Source organism: Dicentrarchus labrax, unplaced genomic scaffold (genome assembly GCF_905237075.1).
Source record: "Dicentrarchus labrax unplaced genomic scaffold, dlabrax2021, whole genome shotgun sequence".
Taxonomy (NCBI): domain Eukaryota; kingdom Metazoa; phylum Chordata; class Actinopteri; family Moronidae; genus Dicentrarchus; species Dicentrarchus labrax.
This window is the reverse complement of record NW_026136711.1, coordinates 9,678,221-9,702,108: the sequence shown is the minus strand read 5'-3', so window position 1 is coordinate 9,702,108 and position 23,888 is coordinate 9,678,221. Positions and strand designations below refer to the sequence as shown.

The 23,888-nt window shown below is 38.3% G+C and overlaps 1 protein-coding gene across 2 annotated transcripts in view; it reads left to right on the top strand.

The window, feature by feature from the left end:
* Positions 1-23,888, top strand: part of cntn4 (contactin 4) — a 142,409-nt gene that overhangs the window by 8,774 nt on the left and 109,747 nt on the right. For both annotated transcript variants that reach the window (XM_051416536.1, XM_051416535.1), the window contains exon 2: positions 8,044-8,181. In XM_051416536.1, coding sequence (XP_051272496.1) covers positions 8,127-8,181 — 55 coding nt within the window. In that variant the 5' untranslated portion in view covers positions 8,044-8,126. The remainder of the gene's footprint in view (positions 1-8,043; positions 8,182-23,888) is intronic.

Here is a 23,888-nt window from a genome sequence, read left to right as displayed (position 1 = left end):
CAAAATAATGCATATTTGTCTTTCCTGTGGAACAGATGACTATTCATTTTGGATAAGATAAATAATTCCGAGCCATTCAACCTCAAAACTATGTGTCAGACAGTTATAGGGTGGAAACTAGGTCCATATATTGGGAAGGTAATTCAAGCCCACTCTCCTTAGCCTTCACATGGTCAATATGTCATCAGTGTATATTGTTGAAGCTGGGGAAAAAAATCATACAGTATATCAGGATGCAACTGTTCATGTATATACACTGTAGGGCTGTGTGAGACACCTCAAATCTTCATTTGCCTCCAATTTGTCTTTCTGAAAAACTGTTATGCCTGTAATGTCTGAATATGTTATCACTTGACCTTAAGGCCTAGTCTCATTATCAGCATGCATCAGCAATTGCAAAGAGGTAATTAGCAAATACTATGGTGAACGGTGTACTGTGGTTAATAGACGCTTTTCACCTGTAAAAACACGGCCATGTTCAAAACTGGGAGCATCTTTCATGTATTATATACCTTATATAAGTTATAACTTATAATATATAATGGATATCACACAAATAAGCATTTTTCCTTAATAAAACGTATGCCTTATGTCAAAATGGGTTAATTTATAATGCAGCTGTAGTTAAAGGATCACTGGGTAGGATTTTATGATATCTAGCGGTGAGATTGAAGATTGCAACCATTTGACTACAGCTCAGCCTTCCAAGCCTGTAAGATAAACCACGGTGCCTGCAAAATACACTAAAGGCTCTATCTAGAGCCAGTTTGTCCGTTCTGGGTTACTGTAGAAACGATTCTGAATGAATATTAATTTAATTTCTGCCAATAGGTCCCCCTAAATGTTACACACTGGACCTTTAACTAAAATAAGTAGTGTATTATATGCAACTTTCAGTCAGCACAGTGTGTTTGTATTGGGAGTTGCATTCACTATGGGTTCACTGCAGTGTTTTGTTATAAGATTTTGATTATGTCATTGAAAGGTATTTGTGTGTTATTATTTCTCAAAAGGAAATGGATTTTGAAATGTTTGACAGAAAGGGATTGTCAGGGTAATTTGATGGTGATTGTGACTACAAGAAAAATATGCTGAGACTGTCCTCAACTGACCTATATTGAGTTTTGTCTTAAGTGACCTGGAACATAAAAAAACATACCAAGGAAAAACTTTCACAAAACTTGGAAAGGCAGCATATTAGAGGGTTTTCTCTGCAGTGGTCAGGGCTCCAAACTGAATTCAAGTCAAAAATTCTTTAGCTCAAGTTTATGTTCAGTTTTTCTTTGATGAGTTCTCTGGCACTTGAGATGTGGCGGGGTGATACAGTTTGGAGAAGTCACTTTTCAATTCAGAAGTGTCCGTATGTGCCACCCACATCTGCAGTGATGTGGACACACAGAACTGTCACAGTAGACTGACCCAACTCGTACAGGGACCTCAGGTGTACTATCGGTCATGTCTCTGATTTTAATGGCCGAAACTGGCTAATATGATAGTTCTGTCCCCTTGAGTGTAGATTGATGAAATTATGTTGTTAGGCACCACTAGTATGCTTTGAGCACTAAAATGCCAGGAGACAAATAAAATTAGCCTTTATTACCTGGATTTCATTATTTCAGCCAAGTAAATGATATAAAAGGTGGTGAGAGCCTCGTTGCTAACGTTGTTAGCTACCAAGTTGTGTCCTGGAGCTAACTGAGTTGTGTCATTTCCAGTCTCAGCAGCATGCAGGGATAGATAAATAGCCTAGGGAAACTTTGTGTTCTTTTGGGAAATTTGGTTAAATAAATGTTGGAATAGAAGGAAAAGGAGGTTTGCTACAGTTTCCTGTTAATTGCCCACTCCTCCCCTTGGTTTCTGATCTTAACAGACCAAGTCCCTACAATTTTTGCATTAGCTTTTTGTTAAAGAAGCCTTTTATTGAATGGGTGCACTTATATCGAGGAGCATGATGTGAAACTTTATGTTTCAAACGCTTTTTCTGCATAAATGGAAAACCATATGGATAAAACACATTGACATGTGGCTGACCGATCCCACAGTTTACATTCTTCTGTAAACTGTAGGACTTTATATAAGCTTGAAGGCAATGTGGCTTTACTGACTACACAGGAAGAAAAGCTCCAGATAAAGGGAACCTATCACTTGTCAAGGTACTACTCTGTACAGAGATCACAGAAGGGACAGCACTGAGCTTTGTGTCTGTAGGTCGTAGGTAAAGATTTTCCTTTTGAGACCAAATGCATACAGGTCTCTGAACTTTTCTAATGTTATGTTTCCCTTAGAGATACTGTAATCTTTATGAACAGGGTTTCCAGGTTTGGAATCTCACCCATCTCTGCATGCAGCCTAGTGTCTGCAAAGATCTAAGCTGCTACGACTGCAGTATGTCTAATTAAATGTACTCAATTTTGGTGATAAAAGCTGAGAGAGGAGCAGATGACTTGCTCTTTGAAAAGGAAAATGTATGTGGTGCTGAAATGATTAATAGATTAGTTGATTAGGAGAAAATAAGGATTACAGACCAACTGTTTATTTATTCCTCCCTTGGTTTCATACTACTGTAAAATAAATACCTACTGACTTAATAAGCTATTTGACATCAGTTTGGTAGATTTTCCATAATGTATAATACCCACATCCCAGAAGATATTAATTAATGCTTTTGTAACTTCCCATTCTTCATAGCTGCGTGTGTCTCCGCAGTCTTTTAAATGTTCACTTCTATTTTCATGATCTTGCGTGGTGTGGAACTGCTGTAGATTTTTGTACTTGCCTTGACCGTGTTCTCAGAAAACGTAAAAAGCACAAGAACATGTTTCGTGCTATCTGCACAGCTTGTGAGCATGAGCAGGTTTCATTTAAAAGCTTCCCCGCTCTGTCAGTGAATGTTAGCTGGTTTGACTTGAAATAACCGTTTTCATTCTAACAATGTGGCTGTGGTGTGATTGTCATTCTACACAAAGCAATCAGTATAGCAGCACATTAGAGTCATAGAGGTGGCTGCATCCTCTACTAGATACACCTCCATTACAGCTGAACTGTCCCTTCCATCACTGCTGCTTCTGTTTGGCTTTCCGCCCTGATATCATTGAACATTGGACGATGGATCTCTTAGGACCAGTGCAGTACATTAACCAAACGTGTTATCTTCTCCCAAGATAATTTAATTCAAGGTGCGAGGCTGCACCTCCTGCACAAAGACATCAGTTTCGTCTTGGAACCAGCTTTTGTAATGGATCGATTCTTAACTTACATTTTGGGCAGCGAACAAGCAGTGCACTGCTTTTAAGGAGAACAAAACAGGTGATTTATATGTATGTGCAAGATTAATATATGTATACATTTCTTTGCTTCACAAATTTCACACCAGCTAGCTGCTAATGGTTTTTCATGTATACATTTTTCTGCATATTCCTATTGAATGCAATGTGCAGAATAGTCTCTATTGGGTCATTACTAAAAGGTCCAGTGTATTCGCTTGTGGTTATTCTCCTCATATTGCACATGAACAGTTCAATTAAGCTGTTAACTGTATGATGGGCAAAAATCTATCAATTTTTCAATTTTCTGGTAATTTGTTAGTGACTGAATACATTGATTATGTCCTCCCCTTATACCCTGAAGCATCATCAGTCATCTCCCTATGCAGTATATTACATCTATGATATCTGATGCTTGAATGGTGCTGAGCCCAACTGCAAATTAAGGAATTATGGCAGGGAAACAGGGTTGAATGGTATTATTACTATTAATAGTAACACTGAAGTGAGTAGAATCCAATAGTAATACTATTATACTATTATCTGTATTTGTAATAGAAGTAATAGCAGTAGTTGTAATGGTGGCAACAGCATTAGTATAAAACTGGTAGCATTAGTAGCAGCAGCATTAGTGGTATTGCAATAGTAGAAGTACTGTTCAGATTCTAATACTACAGTGGCAGTGGGAAGGAATGCATCCAGTGTGTAACATTTAAGAGGATCTATTGGCAGAAATGGAATATAATATTCTTAGGTATGTTTTTATTAGTATATAATCACCTTAAAATAAGTGTTGTTATGTTCTTGTTTCCTTAGAATGAGTTGTTTTTATCTACAGAGGGAGCGGGTCCTCTTAAAGAGTCCACCATGTTGAACCACCGTGTTTCTACAGAATTGACAAACCAAACACTGTCTGATAGGGGCCTTTTGCGTTTTCGTGTCCACCTTAGTTTGTGCTACATGGAAGGCAGGTGTTATTCAGCAACTTCACACTGGATTAATGTTTTTGCTTTTTGCACCGATGATATTGGATCCGTGATCATTGAATCGAAAAATGTATCCTTTTTCTGAAACCTTATTCTGTCAAAACAGTAAAGTCTTGTTGGCTTTAAGCTTTTTTCCAAGCTTTTTGGGGAGTTTTCACAGCCACCATAGTTTCTCCTAGACACTTGGAAGGTGAGCGATATTCAGTTGGTTACAGTCAGCAACTAGATGCTACTAAATCCTACACACTCATCCTTTTGTCCCCTTTGCTTTGTTTTTTATTGTTTTCTGTGCACTAACAGCAGAATGGATTGAAATATTTGTGGTTCAGTGTTGCTAAAACTACAGTTTCAACCTTTTTTTTATTTTCCTTCTGTCATCTTTGCTTTTGCTTGTTAAGTGCTTTGACATTTGTCCTTGCAAATGAGTATGCAAGAGGAATGTGTCTTAATGTGTGCCAGTTTCAGTTTTACAAGCATTAGGAAGCCCTCTAAACCCAGCCAATGCCTCTGTTAACAAGCCACAGCTGGATATGCTCTGTGTAGCCAGAACATATATCAACTTCCATTTTCCTGGTATCAAGTAACTAAATAGATTACAGCAGTAATAGGCAAGAGCAAGTTTGTGAGGCTCTCAGTAGTGTGTTATCTTTAGCTGCTGGGGTGCTTTATCAGGTTGAGTTGAAAGGGGGTGGAGGGGGCCAAAGCAAGACTCTGATACTGTAAAAACAGACCTTAACACACTGTAGGATAAGTAGTTACCAAGAGTAACTACAGTTCTGTGAGTGTGTGCTGTGCCCTATAACAGGATTTTCCACCCCGATGAGGCTCCACCATGGCACACAGATACAGACAAAACAAGCATTAGCCTAATAGGCACAGGGCCTAGTGCTTTCATAAGGCACAGATGACTTTATAAGACTTTAATATGCATAAAACTGCTCTCTATGAGTAAGGCACAGCCCTGCACCATTGATGTAGCCAAGACAGACTCTGACACCCTCTATATGATGTATGGAGATAAAAGGCCTCTCTTCTGTAGGTGGAGACAGGAGACAGAGCTGGAAGGTAGAGAATCTGGGATTAATGAGAATGTGGCCTGCTCAAACAGTTTCAGGTGCCTTTTTGGATGTGTTTTTCAGTGGCTTTGTTCCATTCTTTCTCGCTGTGTTTTCAAACTTTGTGCTGTCTATGCTGAATCACAGCAGGGGTGGAATAACAAGAGTTCTTCTGTGCCTCTCTGTAATGGCAAATCTACACAAATAGTTGTAATTTTGGAGAGTTTTGTGTCGAGAATGACTCGACTCTAAATATATTTTACCCAGGAGACATTAGATTAATGCTGTTTGTTTCCTAGAGGGGCTCTGCAAAAGGTAGATTTCATGTCTTAGCTGGTTGCATTGCTTTAATTCTTACATCAGTACAGCTTTTCCAGAGGCAGGCTCTGACATTTCCTCCAACTTATTCTTCTCTCAGAGTTGCTGGCAAACTGGATAAATCTGCCTCCCTTCGCTGTGCCCTATTTACATCCTGCTTTACTCAACAACCACTTTCAACCAAATACTTATCAAATTGGTTACACGGTTAGAAAGAATTTTGATGTTCAGCCTGAGAATGGAGTATTAAATGTACCTTGTGTAGTGTTTGACAACAAGTGGCGCTGTGAAAAGCAGATCCCACCAGTGTATCTTTGTGAGGATGTATGCATGCTATGAGCACGCAGGTGCAAAAGACACTTTTCTGTTAATCGCAGAGGGCGGTAATGCATATTGGAGGTTGGTGGCTGCAATGGGTCTGAAAAGATAGCAATACGAATAATAAAAATGAAATCATAATAGAGGATAAGGAAGTACCATTGCATCAAAAACAACAACCCTAATCCCTAGAGCCTGAGCGGCATATTTTGCACTAAAATTGTTTTCTTTTGGTCTCATTGTCAAAATTAATTGAACATTATACGATTGAAAAAAAGGACACAAATTGAACTTAGTCTGAAGGCAGTGTTCACTCTTTTGTTTGTCAGCGCAACAAATGATAACATAGGTGCTGCCTTGATATCTGCCCAGCCTAGTTTACAATGATACGTTTTTCTTTGTAAAAGTAGCTGTCAGATAAGTGTAGTGGAGTAACAAATACATTATTTCCCTCTAAAATGTTGTGTACAAATTCTTATTAAATGATATTACTCAGTACAGTTACCTCAGAATTGGACTTAAGTGCATAACTTGTGTAAATGTACTTAAAAAGGATTATTATTTTATTGGGTTAATGCATTTCCAGTGTATATAAATAGACTGAAGACACACTTGCCAAAGACTTAATTGTTCATATTCCAAAAATAATAATTTTTTGTTATCTCAAGTCAGGTATTACAGTTACCTGGTTCATTTTAGAGCACAACTGACCTTTACTTATTAGATCTGGTCAAACTGGTCCAGAGGTTTTGGAGTCTGTTAATCCCTCAAATTCACTGATCAGTTACCCGTACTTCCTAGATTGTTATTTCATGTATAACTGGCACCTGAAGCAAAATGACCACACCAATGCAGCCCCTTGCATTGTTTTTACAGAGGACTGTTTTTGGTATGAATGCCAGCCAAATGTGAGAGCCATGGGGCACTCAGTAGTCTAGTGGTTAAGGGGCATACCATATAACCTCAGTGTCCCAGTGGTTCAGTGCCAGCAGGGGCCTTTGTTGCGTGTCATACCCCTCTCTCCCCTAGTCTGTTTCTGCACTGTCTCTGTCCAATGGGGCAAAATCCCAACAATCTTTTTGTCCACTGAGGATAAAAGTCCATAAATTCATTAAGAAATGAAATGATTCTTCGGTATCAAAAAAATCCACATGACTGAGTCATCTAACTAATCCTGGAAAATACAAAATAAGACATTCAGAAAAGGAGAAAAATAACAGCCTAAGGTTCAAATTACATACACAAAGTCTTTTGGTGAGAACTCTGAAAAACTAGAGAAATTATCCTCTTTTGTCTCCGTACAGACAGCATCTACTGTATCAAGATAATGAATGTGTCAAAACGTACTGTCAGCGAGTAGTTTGTCATTTAATAACATTTGGGTTTCCTTTTTGAATTATAATGCATTTGCAAGAACCAACAGTCTTTTAACGTTTTTTTTTTTTTTACCTCAGCCTCATTCATACCTTCAGTGTCTTTCCTGTTAGTGAGGTTTAAGATGCTGAGAGCTGCTACCTATCCTGCCACTCTACAAACTGTCAAGTTTTTAATTCTGACTCCAGGGAGATATTGTCTGTGTTGAGGAAAAAGCTCAAAATTGTTGCGAAATTCTTCTAGATGTTTCAGCATTTTTCATCTTTTGGCTTCACACTTTTATGAGCATAAAAGCTTTGAGGCTTCAAGCAAGAGCAATGCTACAGTGTGAGAACTTATAGGCATGGCTTTGCTTTCATGTTGACTTAAAAGTAGCTGTCCTGAGAGTTGCTGAAGATATGGAAATGAATGTATATGAGATATTTTGTGTTCATGCGCCCACCATCTACCCAGCACACCCATTCTTTTTTTCCTGTGGAGCAACTTTCAGGAAAGTGGGAACCGTGGATTTGATGGTTTAAAGGGAAACTAACAGACGTTACTGTGAAGACTTTAAATAGTGTTAAATTAAATATGTTATACACTCATAAACGCAGCTGATATTATCGCAGTGCTGTCTTTCTATATTTCACACTGTCAAATAAGCATGCTGAGCAAGAAACAAACAACGAGTGATTTTTCAAATGTGCTGCTAATGAGAACCTGTCTCATCTCTTTCTTTTTATACAGACTGGGAAACCATAAAGGTGCGACTCTGATTCCATACATTTGTGATTGGATGTGAGACTACTTTGACCCTACAAAAATTGAAGATGATGTTGCTATGGAAACTGCTGGTGCTGCAGTCACTTATGGGGTGCCTTGCAGGTAAAGTATCTTATTAAGAACTTTTGATGCATGCCAAAGCTGCCTTTGTGATGTCTGAGACCTTATTCATATGTATTTGGGGCAGGTGACAGTATGAAAGCTGTAGTTTAAAAAGGAGCAACCTCAAGTAGATTAACCATAAGCAAACATATTTTTTTCCCCATTGATGTAAAATAATAAGATGTAGAATCCATTCAACAAGGAAGTTACTGTCAAAGTAAGCCATTGTCTGCTAAAGACTTCCAATCATGGTGCAATATTGCTTTTTGGCTTTGCTTTAGTGTAGTATGTGGCACTCAGAAAAGGTTAGCGATATCATCCTGAATGTGAATGAGGGGAGTGTACCGCATCAAAGTGGGGATGAAAATATTCACAGACCGGATCATCACAGATTGGATTCCCCTTGAAAACCAATTTTAAGTAGTTTACAACAATGACGTATCATTTAAAAAAGTCCTAGGTTTTCTTTGTAAAATCTAAAAAGTAATTAGCCACGTAATTGTAGTGGAGTAACATGTGCATTATTTCCCTCTAAAACATTGTGGAGTGAAAGTATAAAGTTGCATAAAATGATATTACTCAGCACAATTACCTCAGAATTGTATTTAAGTGCAGAACTTGTGTAAATGTACTTAAAAAGGAAATTATTTTATTGGGTTAATGCATTTCCACTGTCTTCCTTTTGTAAAATGTATATACAAATAGACTGAAGACACACTTGCCAAAGACTTAATTGTTCATATTCCATAAATAATAAAATGAATCCAAGTGTAATATTTCTTTCAGAAAATTCCTTCTAAACTAACTTAAAGTCATCTCAAGTCAGGTATAACAGTTACCTGGATCATTTTAGAGCACGACTGACCCGTATTAGGTCTGTTAAAATTGATGCAGAATTTTAGTTACAGTAAGTCACCAATCCATCAATCAGTGATCCAATTAATTCATGAATCAGTAAAGAAAATACTGTAGCAACAGTAAAGGTTACATTTAGGTTAATTTTTCAAATTGACATATAAAATAGGCAGTGGGTTAACAGGAAATCCTTCAAATGTCTATCATTCATTTGCCGTGCAGTAAAGTGGAATTATAGCTTCATTATACCATGGTGCCCATTCCAGCCAGAGGCTCCCTGGCATTGATCACATTTTGATGGAAGACTTTAATTTGTCTCCTTAACAAATAGGAGGGGTCACTGGAGAGCATCAGTTGAATCACTCAGTGTTTAATCAACAGGTATTATTCGAAACAGGATGAAGAAAAGACTCTATAGATGAGGTCTGTGTTCTGGTGAAACCCTCCATCTTATTACTCAACACACATTAGGACTGGTGTGAACCTGTTGCCCTCTTCTGCACATGAGATTATCACATTTGTTAAAGGGAACCTTGAGCTATATTGCATTGGCCTTGTGGTTTTACCCATGCCAGTTGCTGCTAGGTCTAACAATGCCATATGATCACACAGCAGGCACCTGGTGATAATTGACCAGCGTGCTTTGGGTGTAGCTGAATGAGTTGACATAATAACAGAATGTGATAAATCAACAGCCTAATGATAGTGGACCTTTTGGGATTATATTCAAGGTAAGATGGTTTATTTTCTACAACATGCTAGTCTTTCTACTGTGTCAGTTGTTGTCCACTATGACACACTACACAGGACGTATGCCGGTTATAATCTGTCTGATATTGTGTACTCTCAACCCAGATTGGACTCCAACACCAATCACCTGCAAAAAAGTAAGCTGTGCCACAAGCCCACCACCCCGACCTCCACACACCACATCAAAATACCTACATCCATTGTTTGGTGGTGCCTTGGCATACATTAAGTTGTTGAGATACTCCACTATACTATTTCCCTACGTAGCCCAGGGCTAAAAGCATTCTCAGTCCCAGGCTGAGAGAGCTTTCACAATGGCACGATCCTGGCACATTCCAAAGTGGGATAACCCTGACTTTAACCTATGGCTTGCTGTGTTTGGGGGCTTATCTCCTGCAAATCAACTAAACACTGGGCTAAAAGTGCCAGTGCTAAAGTCAACAGAATGTAAACATAAATGCAAGCATTAGTCACATGTTCCAACGGTCATTTAAACCCAGAGTTATTAGAAGCGCAGTGTGAATCATATAGCCCTAGTCTTTGGTTAACAATATGTGTGTGAAAAGACCTATTGATGCGTGGCTACTCATCAGGAAAGCAACAGTTTTATCACATTTGCGCCCTGAATAATTCTGGCAACATTTTGGCTACTGTACTACAGTTTCTCTCTGTATGGCGTGTCACGTGTGCTGCAGGCCATATGTGATGCTTCCGATATGTGTTGCACTTCAGAAAATGTCGTGCTTTTATAATAGTACAACTGCTAGCTTTAAGCAAGAATCAAAAATCCCATGCCTTTTGAAAGATTTCTACAAGTGTCTTAATATGAATATTTGTCTTCTCTTTCATATAGACAGCTTTGATGTAAGAGCAAGAGCAGGGTATGCAGATTTACATCACAAGAGTGACTGGGTTTAATGAGGATACAGTTCCTACATTTTTGAACTACAGAGTGAGAGCAGTGTGTGCTCTCACAGACCCGCTAAGAACTCCCATGACCCACAGCTGTAAAAGGGTCGCTCTTTGACTAAAATTGGTTTATCCTCCCCGCACAGCTCACTAGACATGAAAATTTGCTTTAAACAACTTTTAAAGCACAAACTTTCAGGGATGCATAAACTCAAATCTACACAATGCTAATGTATTTTCAACTGAGCTGGAAATGAACATCTTGGAGCATTTTTTTAGATCTTTAAGCTTGAGCACGGCATTATTGTACTAACCCCCCACTTATCAGTTTGGAACAAAACTCACTTTACAATGGATGATATGGCCTCGATAAGGATTAGAGGGGTGCCTGAAAATTGACTACTGGAAACAGGAATGATGCACAATATACAGACCTAAAAGGCTTGGCTTTAATATGCTGCAGTGTGCAAGAATGGATTTGCAGTGGAATGAACCTCATACAGGCTTAGGGAAAGGAATTGTACAGATGTTTATTGCAGCTTTAGTTACACTCCTCAGCCTAGGGAGATATAAGTTGATTTGTTTTTCATGCACAAATGAGTAAAAAAATCTTGATAATAACACATGTGCCTGTTAAATATAAAAATCCAATTATGTTTCTAAATGAGTCACCTGCTTGTTCACTAACTGTCTGCAACAACAGGCACAAATGGGCAACACAACGACGAGGGGGGTATAGTTTCTACTAATTTTAACTGACTACAACTCAAACAATGGCATTTTTTGGGTTTTAAAGGTCCAGTGTGTAACATTTAGGAGGATCTATTGGTAGAAATGGAATATAATATTCAGACGTATGTTTTGTAATCACATTAAGATACATTTTTTTGTTACCTTGGAATGAGCTAAGCAGGTCCTTTTCAGTGGAAGTATTTGGAGTCACACTCAGAAGCAAGAATTGACGATAAATAATTCTGTAAAGTTATTATTCTTTGTTGGGAAAGTTATTTTGTCAACAAATGAAAAACTAAACAAACAATGACTTAAGAATATAATTAAAAAAACAACTTGTTAACAAGTAATGTCTGTGTAGCCAAACCCTGATTTAGATGGTTCATGTGTGCCATTTATAACCAAAAACTACTAAACACATCAGTGAGCAACACTGTTACAATGGGTGGCATGTACCTTCATAATGATGAACATGGGGAGTGCAGTTTATTTTGACTCAGTGCTAACTAAACATAACAGCCTTGCTGGCTTGACTACTTCTACTGTAAAAGGTAATCAGGGGAGAAGCAGATAACACAACATTGTTTTAAGTAAATTCACAGCAAAGTGAAAATTACGGTAAGGTTTGTTTAACAACCGTCCATGTTTGTCGGTTCTTTTACCTCACTTTAGGTTTCACATACAATTCAAAACCTACTTCTGTTGATTAAATGTGCAATAGTCATCAATTTAAAGAATGAAGACTGTTATTAAAAGAGGAAAACATTTGGAACAACCTCTCCACTGCATTAATCGTGTGATTCATGCAACCACCGTTAATTCCAGCTCAGTGTCTCTAGGACTTATGTCAATGTTGTAGGCATCTGAACTTCACGATTTATGTCCAGTGCCAACATTCAGTGCCAGTGCAGGGGATTTTGTGTTATTAATGTAGTGAGTCAGAACGCGAGGTGTGGAGGTGTGGGTGTGTGTCTGTGTGCTTCCTGTCACAGACCTGCGTTTGCTTTTTTTATTAACTGGAACATCAGTCTTAAAAGTGTTTTTTTAGTTCCATAACCTTAACCATACTTTAAACATAGTTTTTGTCATAACCATAATCTTCTCCTAACCTTAAACAGACCACTGTAAACAGATAATGTATTCTATACAGGTCGAAATGACCGTTCTACTGTCACTGAACTTTGTGGATTTTATTTTGAGGCTGGCCCAGCAGAGCTGAAAGCAAAGGGAAATCAATCATTTATGTCAAAATGAAACCATTTTAATTACACAAAATTATACATATAAATGAATAACACTAGTCCTATCCACAGCCAGTGTAATAGCCATATGCGCAGTGTAGCCTAGCTTGCTAACACGGTAATAGCACGGCTGTGACCCTCACCTTTCATATCACAGTGGCCCCTCAATACTCTCCCTTCTGATATAGTGCTCTGCAGTTTATGGTTTTGAAGTGAGATAAGAAAAGTTTTTCTTTGTATATTTTTGTGCACAGTAAACTCTCACTGTTTAACACCCTTAATTGCAGTTCACAGCAAACAAATGAACCACACCATGAACTTTTGTTTACTTGCATCCTCCACATATTCCACCATACCTTTGTATCCCTCCCAACTCTGAACACAAAGCTCTTGTTAGTGAACATCAATAATACATATTTCTACATTACATGTATAGGTTATTAAATCAGTTCCCTGCAACATATACATAATATATTATACATGAATACACAATGCAGGTACAAGCACTGCATAATTCTCCATAGGAGGAGCTTTATATTGTATTAAAGAACACCACTAATTAGGCTGATGTCTTTAAGACATTGTAGGAATGTGAAATTTAAAGAATCAATCATGCAACAGACAATCTAGCCAAGGTGTGTGTTCCTTAACAAGTCATTAACAAATGGAGCAATTAAACAGATCATATCTACATTAGTTATAATAAATGATTCAAAGTGTCAGCCTCTTAAATATTTCATATGTAAGATAGCTGCCTTCAGCCTATGCTGATATGAATGAGTATGCTAATATAACAAAGCTTCCTCTGTGCTATGCATCAAATATTTATTTGATTTCTAATTTATTAATTTGAATATTCATTTAAGAGCATCATATAGGGATCATATATCTCTTTTTGTCTCTGAACTTTATTCACCTGAGGATTGTTTGCTGAGCGCACTGCTGGGTTTCTTTTTTTTTTTCAACGTTACATGATTTATGCTCATACTCACAATCTCTCCTGGGAACTGCCCACTATGATCAAATTTGTTCACCATTAAGCTGCTCTACTAGTTTGCTCAAGAGTAGTGCTGCTGAGGGAGGTGTATGTGTTTGTGGTTGTGTGTGTGTCTGTGCAGATTCAATCAGTTCATAAGCGTCTTCCGCTGAAGTAAGAGTATCCGCCGATACACATCTCCCATCTGTGATATTCACAGGCATTGTTTTATGGAGCCCAAGAAAATTATTGCTGAGGTAACAACTAAATAAACAATATACAGTATTTTGCAAGCCTAGTCATACAAAAATAATAAAAAATCTCAAACAAAAACCTAGTATAAGATTAGATAAATAAGATTTTATTTACCCCCCAGGGGAGAATTCAAAGCCAGGCCAAATCTTAAAAAAACCTAGAAAACTATCTGAATAAAAAAAAGGACAGTTGAGTTGAGTTAAAATCTTTACAAAGCTATACAATACAGTACATGCATTACACTACCAACTAGAAGAGTGTAAAGGTTGGCATACTATTCATGATATATGTATGTATAGATGTAAGTATGCAAGAAAGGTTTATGTTTTCAGGTTTATCCCAGAGGACATATTATATTGCAATCTGTGGTTTAATTAGGGCTTTATTATAATACATCAGCTTCTCAGACTTCAGGCTAACATTACCTGCACTTTCTAATGTCAACCAATTTGTATTTTTACGGCAAAATAGCATATATTTCTTTTGCCGTTAACACACTACAAGGAAGAATACAATTTTTTTTTTTACTAAAAACATATGTTAATGCTTCTTTAGTTGTGAGCAGAGTAACATCAGCGTTTTCAAATCTGGTTCAGTTTTTTTTTTAAAGAGAGAGTAAGAGAGAGAGAGCACTAACAGAAGTGAGGCACCTCATATTTGACTCTCTCACTCTCTTCCTCATTGGCTTGCACATGTGAGATGCTGAAAATGTTGAAAACTTACATTAGAAACAAACAACAGCAGTGAGCTTTTGGCTAGTTCTCATTTGTACGATTTCAACAGCACAAAGCATTGCCATTAAAACTGTTGACAGTGAGGTCTGTGGATTATTCAGAGAAACCAGGATGTTGCTTCTGGGAAGACATGTTGAGCTTTTTCAGTGTGTTGAGCACTAGAAGCAGAACTCTCAGAGATGGATATTTCCAAACCTCAGCAGTCAGCACGAACAGCAAAATACTGCCTGAAGTTGAATCGCATCAATTCTTGTCTATGTTTGAGAACACCACATTGAATTATATATTCCTTTAAGGCCGTGCACAATATCTATTTTCTACCAACACCTTTAGACAACCCACACGTCTGTACTCATTATATTGTTCACTCATATAAGAGTTGTCCTTGCAGTTAAAAAGAACTTAGAAAACTGTTTTGTCTCTAACCCACAGCCTGCCAGTGGCCCGAAAGGTTTAAGAGAAACAGCCGATAACTCCAATCATCGGGAATTATAGAAATTATGTATAGTCCTTCTTGGTGACATACAATATTTATGCCACAGGCTGGCTCAGCAAAGAAACACACAGAAAGCTACCTTCAGGTAACAGCAAAATATAACTGTAAAGAAAGAAAGAAAGAAAGAAAGAAAGAAAGAAAGAAAGAAAGAAAGAAAGAAAATAATCTGAATTGATTGTTGCTGATGATAACATTTAGGAGTCTAATCAGAAGTGAAAGCTGAAGAAGCGTGGCAGATTACAAAGCTGTATAAAACCAATCAGAGGCATTTTACAATCGCTAATTATTTTGCTGAACCAAAGTAGGTCAGGAAGAGTGAAAAATAAACTTAAGTTAAGAGAAATAATGTGTTGTTTTGACAGTGGGTGTATATTTATAAAAAACATTATCATAATGGAATGATCTTTTTACATACATATTAGAGAGAAGGGTAAAAATGAGGTTGGCTCAGTATAAAGTTTCCTCTGGATACAAAGTGCCATCATCAAGGAGTAACATTGTGCTTAATCATTTAAAAATTTGGGTCTACTAATGTTCTTTTCCTAATTAAGAGCACGACAAAATGACTGTGATTTATTTGTTTTAAATCACATCATTATCTTGTTAAGTTTGGTTTTCATTCTCTCTGCTTTTACAAAGCCACTGGGTGTGAAATGGACCCTCGCTGTTAAAACGTATTCCATATATCATCGTCCTGACTATAGAAAACGAATATTCCCAGCCCAGTGAACTACTTGCATGCTGTGACAGAGCTATATATTCTAATAGTTACAAGAAAGCCTGAAAGATGTGTGTAGATATTTGTCATTTTGAACCAATTTATGAAGTCCTTTATGTCCTCGCAGGATTGCCCAGATCAGTTCAGCAGGCCTCCAGCAGCACGGAGTAAATACATTTTCTTCAAGGTTCATGTGTCGCCGCTTTATCTGTTCCACTTCCAGAGCCTTGTGTATTATCTCAAGCAATCACAAAGGACACTATCTCTAATGAACTCCACGTAGAGGCTCAGAAAAAAAAAAAAAAAACAACATCTGCGCAAGATATTTGATCCGCCTCCTCAGAAGATGTGGCATCTTCTGCTTTGCTTTCGAGGGCAAGTTGTCATATGAGAGTTATGAGAGCGCGTGAGGGAGTTGATGAAAACCCTATTTCACAAAATGGACTCACTTAGGTGCTCCTCAACCAAATTTTTTTATGTATGCTGAGGCATGCTCCATAAATTCATATACTGTCGCCTGCAATTGGACTGGAGATCTTTTTGTTTTCTTTTTTACACTGTCACTTGTCAGCACGAAAACTGCTCTTTGACAGACCAAAGCAGCTCTACTGTGAACACTAGCTGGAGAGTGGGAGCACAGAGATGAATAGGAAGCTGATATCCTCTCATTTATAACCCCTGCCTGTCAGTTTGGGCACATTTTAGATTACTGCATACATTTATTTTTAGATGATTTTCTGACAAAGACCACACAGTAAAACAGATCACAGTAACACACACAGATACACTGATTGACCTGATTTAACATTGTATGCTGAGAAGTAAAGTAGGCTATTAAAAGCAACCAAGACACCAAGCTGGAGGTCTAAAAAGTGGGGGGAACATAATTCCAGGGGACCTTAGCAAAATGACAACAGGTATTATTTTACCATATTTTAATTCATTAGATATGAGCCCAGTTAGGCAACATAACGTTTAAGAGTCACAATCCAATGATAGTTTCATAGGAATCTAATATTTAATACTAAGTTAAGATCAAGTTGCTTATAAACTTTTCATCAATCGCAGAGCGAGCCGTACAGCTCTGCTGCTATTTTTACACATGCCTTTGGAAACAAACTGACTGAAAATGTGCCACCAAGAAAAAACTATTTAATCAGCATAACTGTTATTATGATCATCATCATTATGATCAACACTGATGTCATTATCATTGTTGTTAGCAGATAGTTATCATCATCACAGACATGTTTAAGGCAAAAACTTTTCCATAGACCGGTTTGATGAACATTTGTGATCACAAGGAGGAGTTTGGTATTGAAATAGTATTAAAATGTGTGGTAGGTATGTGTTTACTTTTCTTTTGTTTTAAAGTAATATTTTCCGTGTTTAACCAAGACCCAACTGTTCTTACTATTTTTATTTTGTACATATAGCCTGTAGGAATGGTATGATTCACTGATCATTGCACTGGTATAAGATTTCATGATGCGATTGCAAAGGTTAAAAAAAAGGGTGCATTGGAAACAATTTGGGATGAACTCGGGATGCTTCATTTAAACGTTTTTGCATTGGTAAAAATATATTTTTTTAAACAATCCTTTAATTTGGTTGGGGTTTTTTGTTGTTGTTTTTTTAATATAAATATATAACATAAACAAACAAATCTAGTTTGGCATTTCTCGTCTGCAGTTCCTTGCTACATACATTGATATGATATATCTGTAATGAATTAATATATATCTACATTCATTCATCCAGCTCTACTTTTAAGCCAGGGTGAGCCACAATCAAGGTTACCAGCCACTCTAGTCAGTGGCTGGCAACGCACTAATGCTGAGACAGACACATAGCTGGGGGAACTGTGCAGCCATTTAGCCATGTGTCACCCCAAGACTGGATTCACTGAGTGAGTCATAGCATGCCCTGAGCAGGACACAGTATGCACTTGACCACTGCGAGCCTACTGTCATCCCAAATAGGAAAATAGGACAAACTGCTGAAGTCATGGCAAAGGGCTGTGGATGCTGACATTCAAAAACAAGTTTAAAACAATATTTATTTATTTTATTCTAATTCATATGCAATATGATCAAGGATCCTGCCCATGTGAACATGTTTCTGAACTGTTATACAGCTGAACTCAACCATTTTATCATGTAAATGACATGTGTTTAGATTTATGAATTTAATTATATTCAAATAAAATCTATTTGTCCCAAAGGGTCAGCTCAGAATCTAGTATAACGGGGAAGCATACAACAGACAATAGAACCACCCAGATAATACACTACATTGCACAAGGCTACTGTACTTAAGCATTAATTACAATTGTACAATCCTACATACTACGCTGCATGCATTTTTCCAGGTAAACACTTACAGTACAAAATGCTAAGACCATTCAGTGTAATACACAAGTATACAGTTCAGGACAATTAAGACAAGGCAAGTGTATTTATTAAGCATATTTCAACAAGGTAATTACAACTGTGCAAAAAATAGCTGTGTAGAAAAAGTGCAAATGTGAAAACTGAACATTTCTCCTTATAATCTAACCGTACCACCATGTCCTCTGCTCACACGCATTCACACGCACTCAGTCTTGCACACTCCTCAATCGCATAGCACTCCTTAACCTTGCTAGGTGTGATTTTGCATGCAACCTCATATTAATAACAGCTATATTTAGATTGCATGCCTCATAGCAAACTGCTGTAACGTGGTAAAAAATAAAATTTCACATACACTTTGTCTGTTGTCAGTCCTGCTTATCAGTGCAGACATACCGTACCATTTTCCTAATATAAAACCATTTACAGTAAATTCACATAATCCACTCGGAATTTAAAGCAGCTGAACTACCAAAATGAATCAATGTATTTTTCTTTTGTGATTGATATTGTAAAACAGTCTCTCGGGTCAGGAGTACATCTATGCATTATCCAAACTCATTACATTATGCAAAAAGTTGCTCAAGCAGATTTCTGTTGGTGCTAATGGGTATAATTGATATACTGAGTTATTGGGACAGACAGATAGATAACTTGTAGGCCTAATTATGACACTGTGTTAAAGAGAACTCCGTGGAGGTGTTCAAGCTCAAGTGCTCAAGCATGCAGTTAGAACGCTGCTCCATTTGGCCTGAAAGTAAATTACAAAGCCGCAGCATGTTAGATAAGATAAACTCCAGGGCTGAATTGTTGCACAGTGCCAACCCCACTTCTATTGTGCTACCACCAAGACGTTAGCTATCTAATGTGATATCAAACATGTGAAAGTACAGGTTCAGCAACAGGCAGCAGCTTCCTGTTTGTGCTGGCGAAAGGGTTATGAGCAAGAGGGGGATCATTACCTGTGCTTCAAAACATACTTTGAAAGTAATGAAATCAGATGGCAACATCTACTCTCTACATTAAGTTATTGCTCACAACAGATGGCACTCTTTAGCATATCAAAGAGCCACTCCTCCGCCTGTTTGCTGAGTTATTATTTGTGTTTGTGTTGGCCATGAATGTTTTATTTGGCAGTAATGTAATCTAAGTTTAATTTACATTTCCTCAGTGAACATCTTTTCCAATCAATGGCAACCCAAACTGGAGTAAAGGAAGGAAAAAGTCGTCCCTTTTCATGGCAGACATTCTGCAATGTCACAGCAGGAAGAGCACAGGTGTATACAGAAACTGGAGTTTGCTTTTCCTCCCTAAAACAGAATGTGTAGAATGGATTAATGTGGTAAGCACTATTGAATGCAATGCTTTGAAATTGAATTGGATTATTTTTCTTAATTAGGAATCATCTTTTTGAGACCCAAGTGCAGAACTACGAGACTTGACTGGAGGACTGCTGCCTCTTCCAATCCGGCCAATAGTGAATCATCTTCACTTAGCCAATTAGCTGTGTGGCACTGTGCCTTGTTTCCTCAGCCAGTGATCTAACATTATAATCCCCTCTTGATGAAAGGGTTAGTAACTGTGTTCTTGCCACTAGCGCTGGCCCACACTGAGGGATAAATACATCAGTGTGTTGTGCTGCTCCTGAAAGTGTTAGTTAAAGAAAGTGTAGCTACTGCTACCCCAACAAAGCTGTTATTTTTTTGTTTTGTTAAAATTGTTTTAAATGGATTGTTACCATTTAATTACATGAGGTGGTCAGAATATTAGAAACAGGACCTTTAAAGGACAAGTGTGTGGGATTTAGTGGGATCTAGTTGCAGATTGTAACCCTGAATACAGCAAGTGTGTAGGAGAAACTATTGTGGCCATGAAACTCACAAAAAAAGCCCCTATCTGGAGCCAGTGTATAGTTTGTCCATTCGGGGCTACTGTAGAGACATGGCAGCTCAACATGGTGGCTTCCGTAGAAGAGGACCCACTCCCTCTATAGACATTGAAGGCTCATTCTAAGGTAACAAAAACTCAATGATTCATATACTCAGGTGATTGTACACTAACGAAAACATACCTAGGAATATTATATAATAAATTTCTGCCAATAGATCCTCCAAAATGTTACACACTGGACCTTTAAACTCTTTAAGTCAGCAGCTCATTTTACTTTGTAAATCATACTGATATTATACCAACTGGAATACAACAAATAAAATGGCTCCAGTGAGAATACAGCACAGTTCCCTCATGTTTCTTTGCAATAGCTGACTCACTATTAGCTCACTGTTCACGACTTTGAGAAGGTGTTAGCTATGCAGTCATCTCAGGAAAGACAGTTTGATATAAAGCACATTACTACACTACGAATCCCATTTACTTTGGGGTCCTGACAAATATTTCACAAGGAATACGATTGGATTTTTACATTTTATGAGGGAGTGTATTTTTATACCTTTTGTGCCGCCACTAGTCTCCTTTCATTTCAGCTTGCCCTGATGAAATTATTTAAAAACTTTAAACCTGCTTACAGGGGATCCATCACAGTGAATATGACTCCAGCTTTTAGTTACATGAGATTGTTGTGTGGTAATGCTTTGAAGACATTTACAACTGCATCGCCATACAACCATAATGTAACAGTGAGAGCAATAGAAGCTGGGAAGATGTTCGCCCTGATGGATGAGGATCTCAGGCAAGTTAAGATCCCACAAATTAAGTTTAAAGATAAAGTGAAATAACTGAAAGCCAATTACTGTGTAGGAGGGGGAAGGAAATTTTACAAATGTAAAATACTACAATGTCCTTAAAGCAAGTTGAATTTGAAATTATGGATAAATCAATGATCACATTCACATTTATACCTCATAATCCAACGAGTAAAAAATTGTTTTTGACTAACTAAAGGACATGTAGCATCTGTCATAGTGGCAGCAGCACTCCTGGATGTTGCAATAACTGCCATCCAGAATGATGCACTCCTAATGTGTCTCCATAATCATGCCCATTGCCCATGAAGGGCATTTCTTAGGTTGACGTGCATGTCAGATGGCCTTATATGTCAAGGTCTCTTCTAGTAGTGCTGCCCTGATCTCTTTGGGCCATTTTACAGTGACAGGATGAACATTGACCTCTGTCATTCCACTGGGTGAGCAGCCTGCAGTGAGCCTGACGGTGCCAGGCCAGCTGAACCGTGCTGCTAGGCAGACTCCGTGGCCCCTTTGCCCCTGGGTCTGCCGCCGTGCACACCTCCACACTGGCCCAGCTGTCCCCACTTCATTATGTGCTGATTAGGAGTAGATTACTCTGTGAGGTGGGTTTGAGCTCCTAATCTGCAGCACTGCTTAAGGAGGCAGCAGCATCTAAATGAAAACTGCTCACATTTTTAGTAAATTTGTACCTGGCAACATGACCTCAGAACTATTTAAACTATTCAACTCTCCAAGGTTTTCATCATTTTTAACACTGTTCTCTCTCCTATTAAAGCTTTCATTAGGGTTGAGGTCTGCTTGATGACAGTATTAGTGAGAGCTCAGCTGTAGCCCATGAAATTGAAGAGCATGTCTGGCTAACCTGGAGCAGGCGTCTCTAGGTGCACTCACCTGCTCTTCCTCAAGAGGAGCAATTATGTCAGAATGAAGGAGGGGGGCATCCCCAGATGGCCTCCAAGCCGAGCCCTTGCTAATTGGCAGTGTTAGGGATTCAGAGCAGGTTCAAGAGAAAGCACCCTCCCTTCCACTGCCCCAACATCTTTGTTTGGCTTTGTTTTGCTTTGTCAACACTTGCCTTTTGATATGCATATCAATACATGTTTTATTCATGGCCTTTTGGAGTAAAATCAGCCGAGATCACCTTGCAGTTGTCTTAGGCACAGGAAGTGTTTGCCTTGTGTATGTGTGGACGAGGTTGCCATTTCAAAGCTAGTTTTGTGGCGCCGCCTCGCTCTCATGCAACCCAGAAGAAATGAATGATTTATGTGACTGTCACGCCGAGGGTGCAGAACAACCGAGACTGTACATCACACACCATTCTTTCTGTTTTTTCCGACAGCTTGTAGGTTTTTTTTTAACGAGACAGCGATGCTAATTGAGTGGCTGAAAAAGAACACTGATGAGACGCTCCTGGCAGGGGCGGGGTAGGACAGCGTAGGAGAGGCTAAGCTACAGGGGCTTACTACCCACATCCCGAAGGGCACATGTGCAATACCTGTTTCACCAGAGCAGAGGTTTCGTGTTAATCATAATGCTAAAGATGTGAATTTTAATTAAAATTTTTCTTCCATTACAATCATTTCATTAAATCTCGGGCTGCCAACGCCCCCACGGAGACCATATCTGTGAAATCAGTGCATGTGCGTGACTATTACAGTACATTATGCAAGGCTATTAGAAGTGTGCCTGATGATCTGATTATCAGATAGACCACAAGCTGCTATCAGATTGAACACATACTTCTGTTTCATGCAGGCTTTGACCTCTAATTGGACTCTATAGGCAGGATAACTCATTAAGGCATTCTGTCGGGGACTGTTTAACTACGATGTTACGATGCTTCAGTTTCAAAAAGGATCCCACTACAGAGAAGGAGACACGCTCTTTATGACCACATATACATATATATTAGGTGTGGAGAAAAACATTTTTATTCACCTAAGTGATTCTTTGTTTTCCGAACATAAAAAACTGGTCACACTTGTGCTGTGTGCAGTTTTCAGGGGATCCATCGTATTTTTTTTTTTCCTATGGTATTGGCTTGGTGAGCAGGAACAGCTAAATGTAGCAGTTTACTTTGAAAGAAACTCAGATAGACTGAATGACATGTGATGTGCATTTTGTTTTTGAAATATGACACATGATATAGAGTCACTTTTTCCCATGGTCTACGTCTACTGCAAATACAGTGATACAAACGACAGTGATATGTAAGTGTTTGAAAGACATATTATTCTTAGAGGAAACTTACAAACAACATTTTTAGTTAGGAGTTTAGTTCTCTTCTTTGTTGTTTCATGCCAGGTGTTGCTTGCCTGGATTCTATGCAGGTGTTACATCATACGTGCTAATGCTTGTATACTCATTTGTCACTCTCACTGGGGAATGCAGTCACCCTGGTGAGGATTGAGACTGCATGTCTGTCTGAGTGGAAAGAACATCCAGCCCAATTATAGTGTTCAAATTCATCGTAATTAGCGGGCGATGGGATAAGAAAATATGATTTATTTCTGTCTCAACAAACCTCTTCATGTACAGTGCGTCGGTGCAGAGTGTTTACCTATAAAGTTGATTGGCTCATTGTTTGCACTGCAGACTGTGCAACAAGGCTTTAAAATGGCCACATTAGAGTGCCATGCTGTTCACTAACCATACACAATAAATTTGCAGCATGCCTAATAGCATTGGCAGAAGAGCACTGGTGGTGGGCAAACCAAATGAAAAGTCTTATGTTCCAAAGCACAAACAGTACTTACAGGGATTATACAGGAAATCATGAGTCAGGGGTTTCTTCTGATTGTATACCTGCAGAAATAATACACCCCATTCATCTTTCTTTGTGTAATGCCAAATACATATTTCTGAAGATAAGAAATGTGCTAATCAAATTGTGCAAATAAAATCAGTATGTTCCTCCTTCTGGGTCAAGCCACTGTTCCTGCT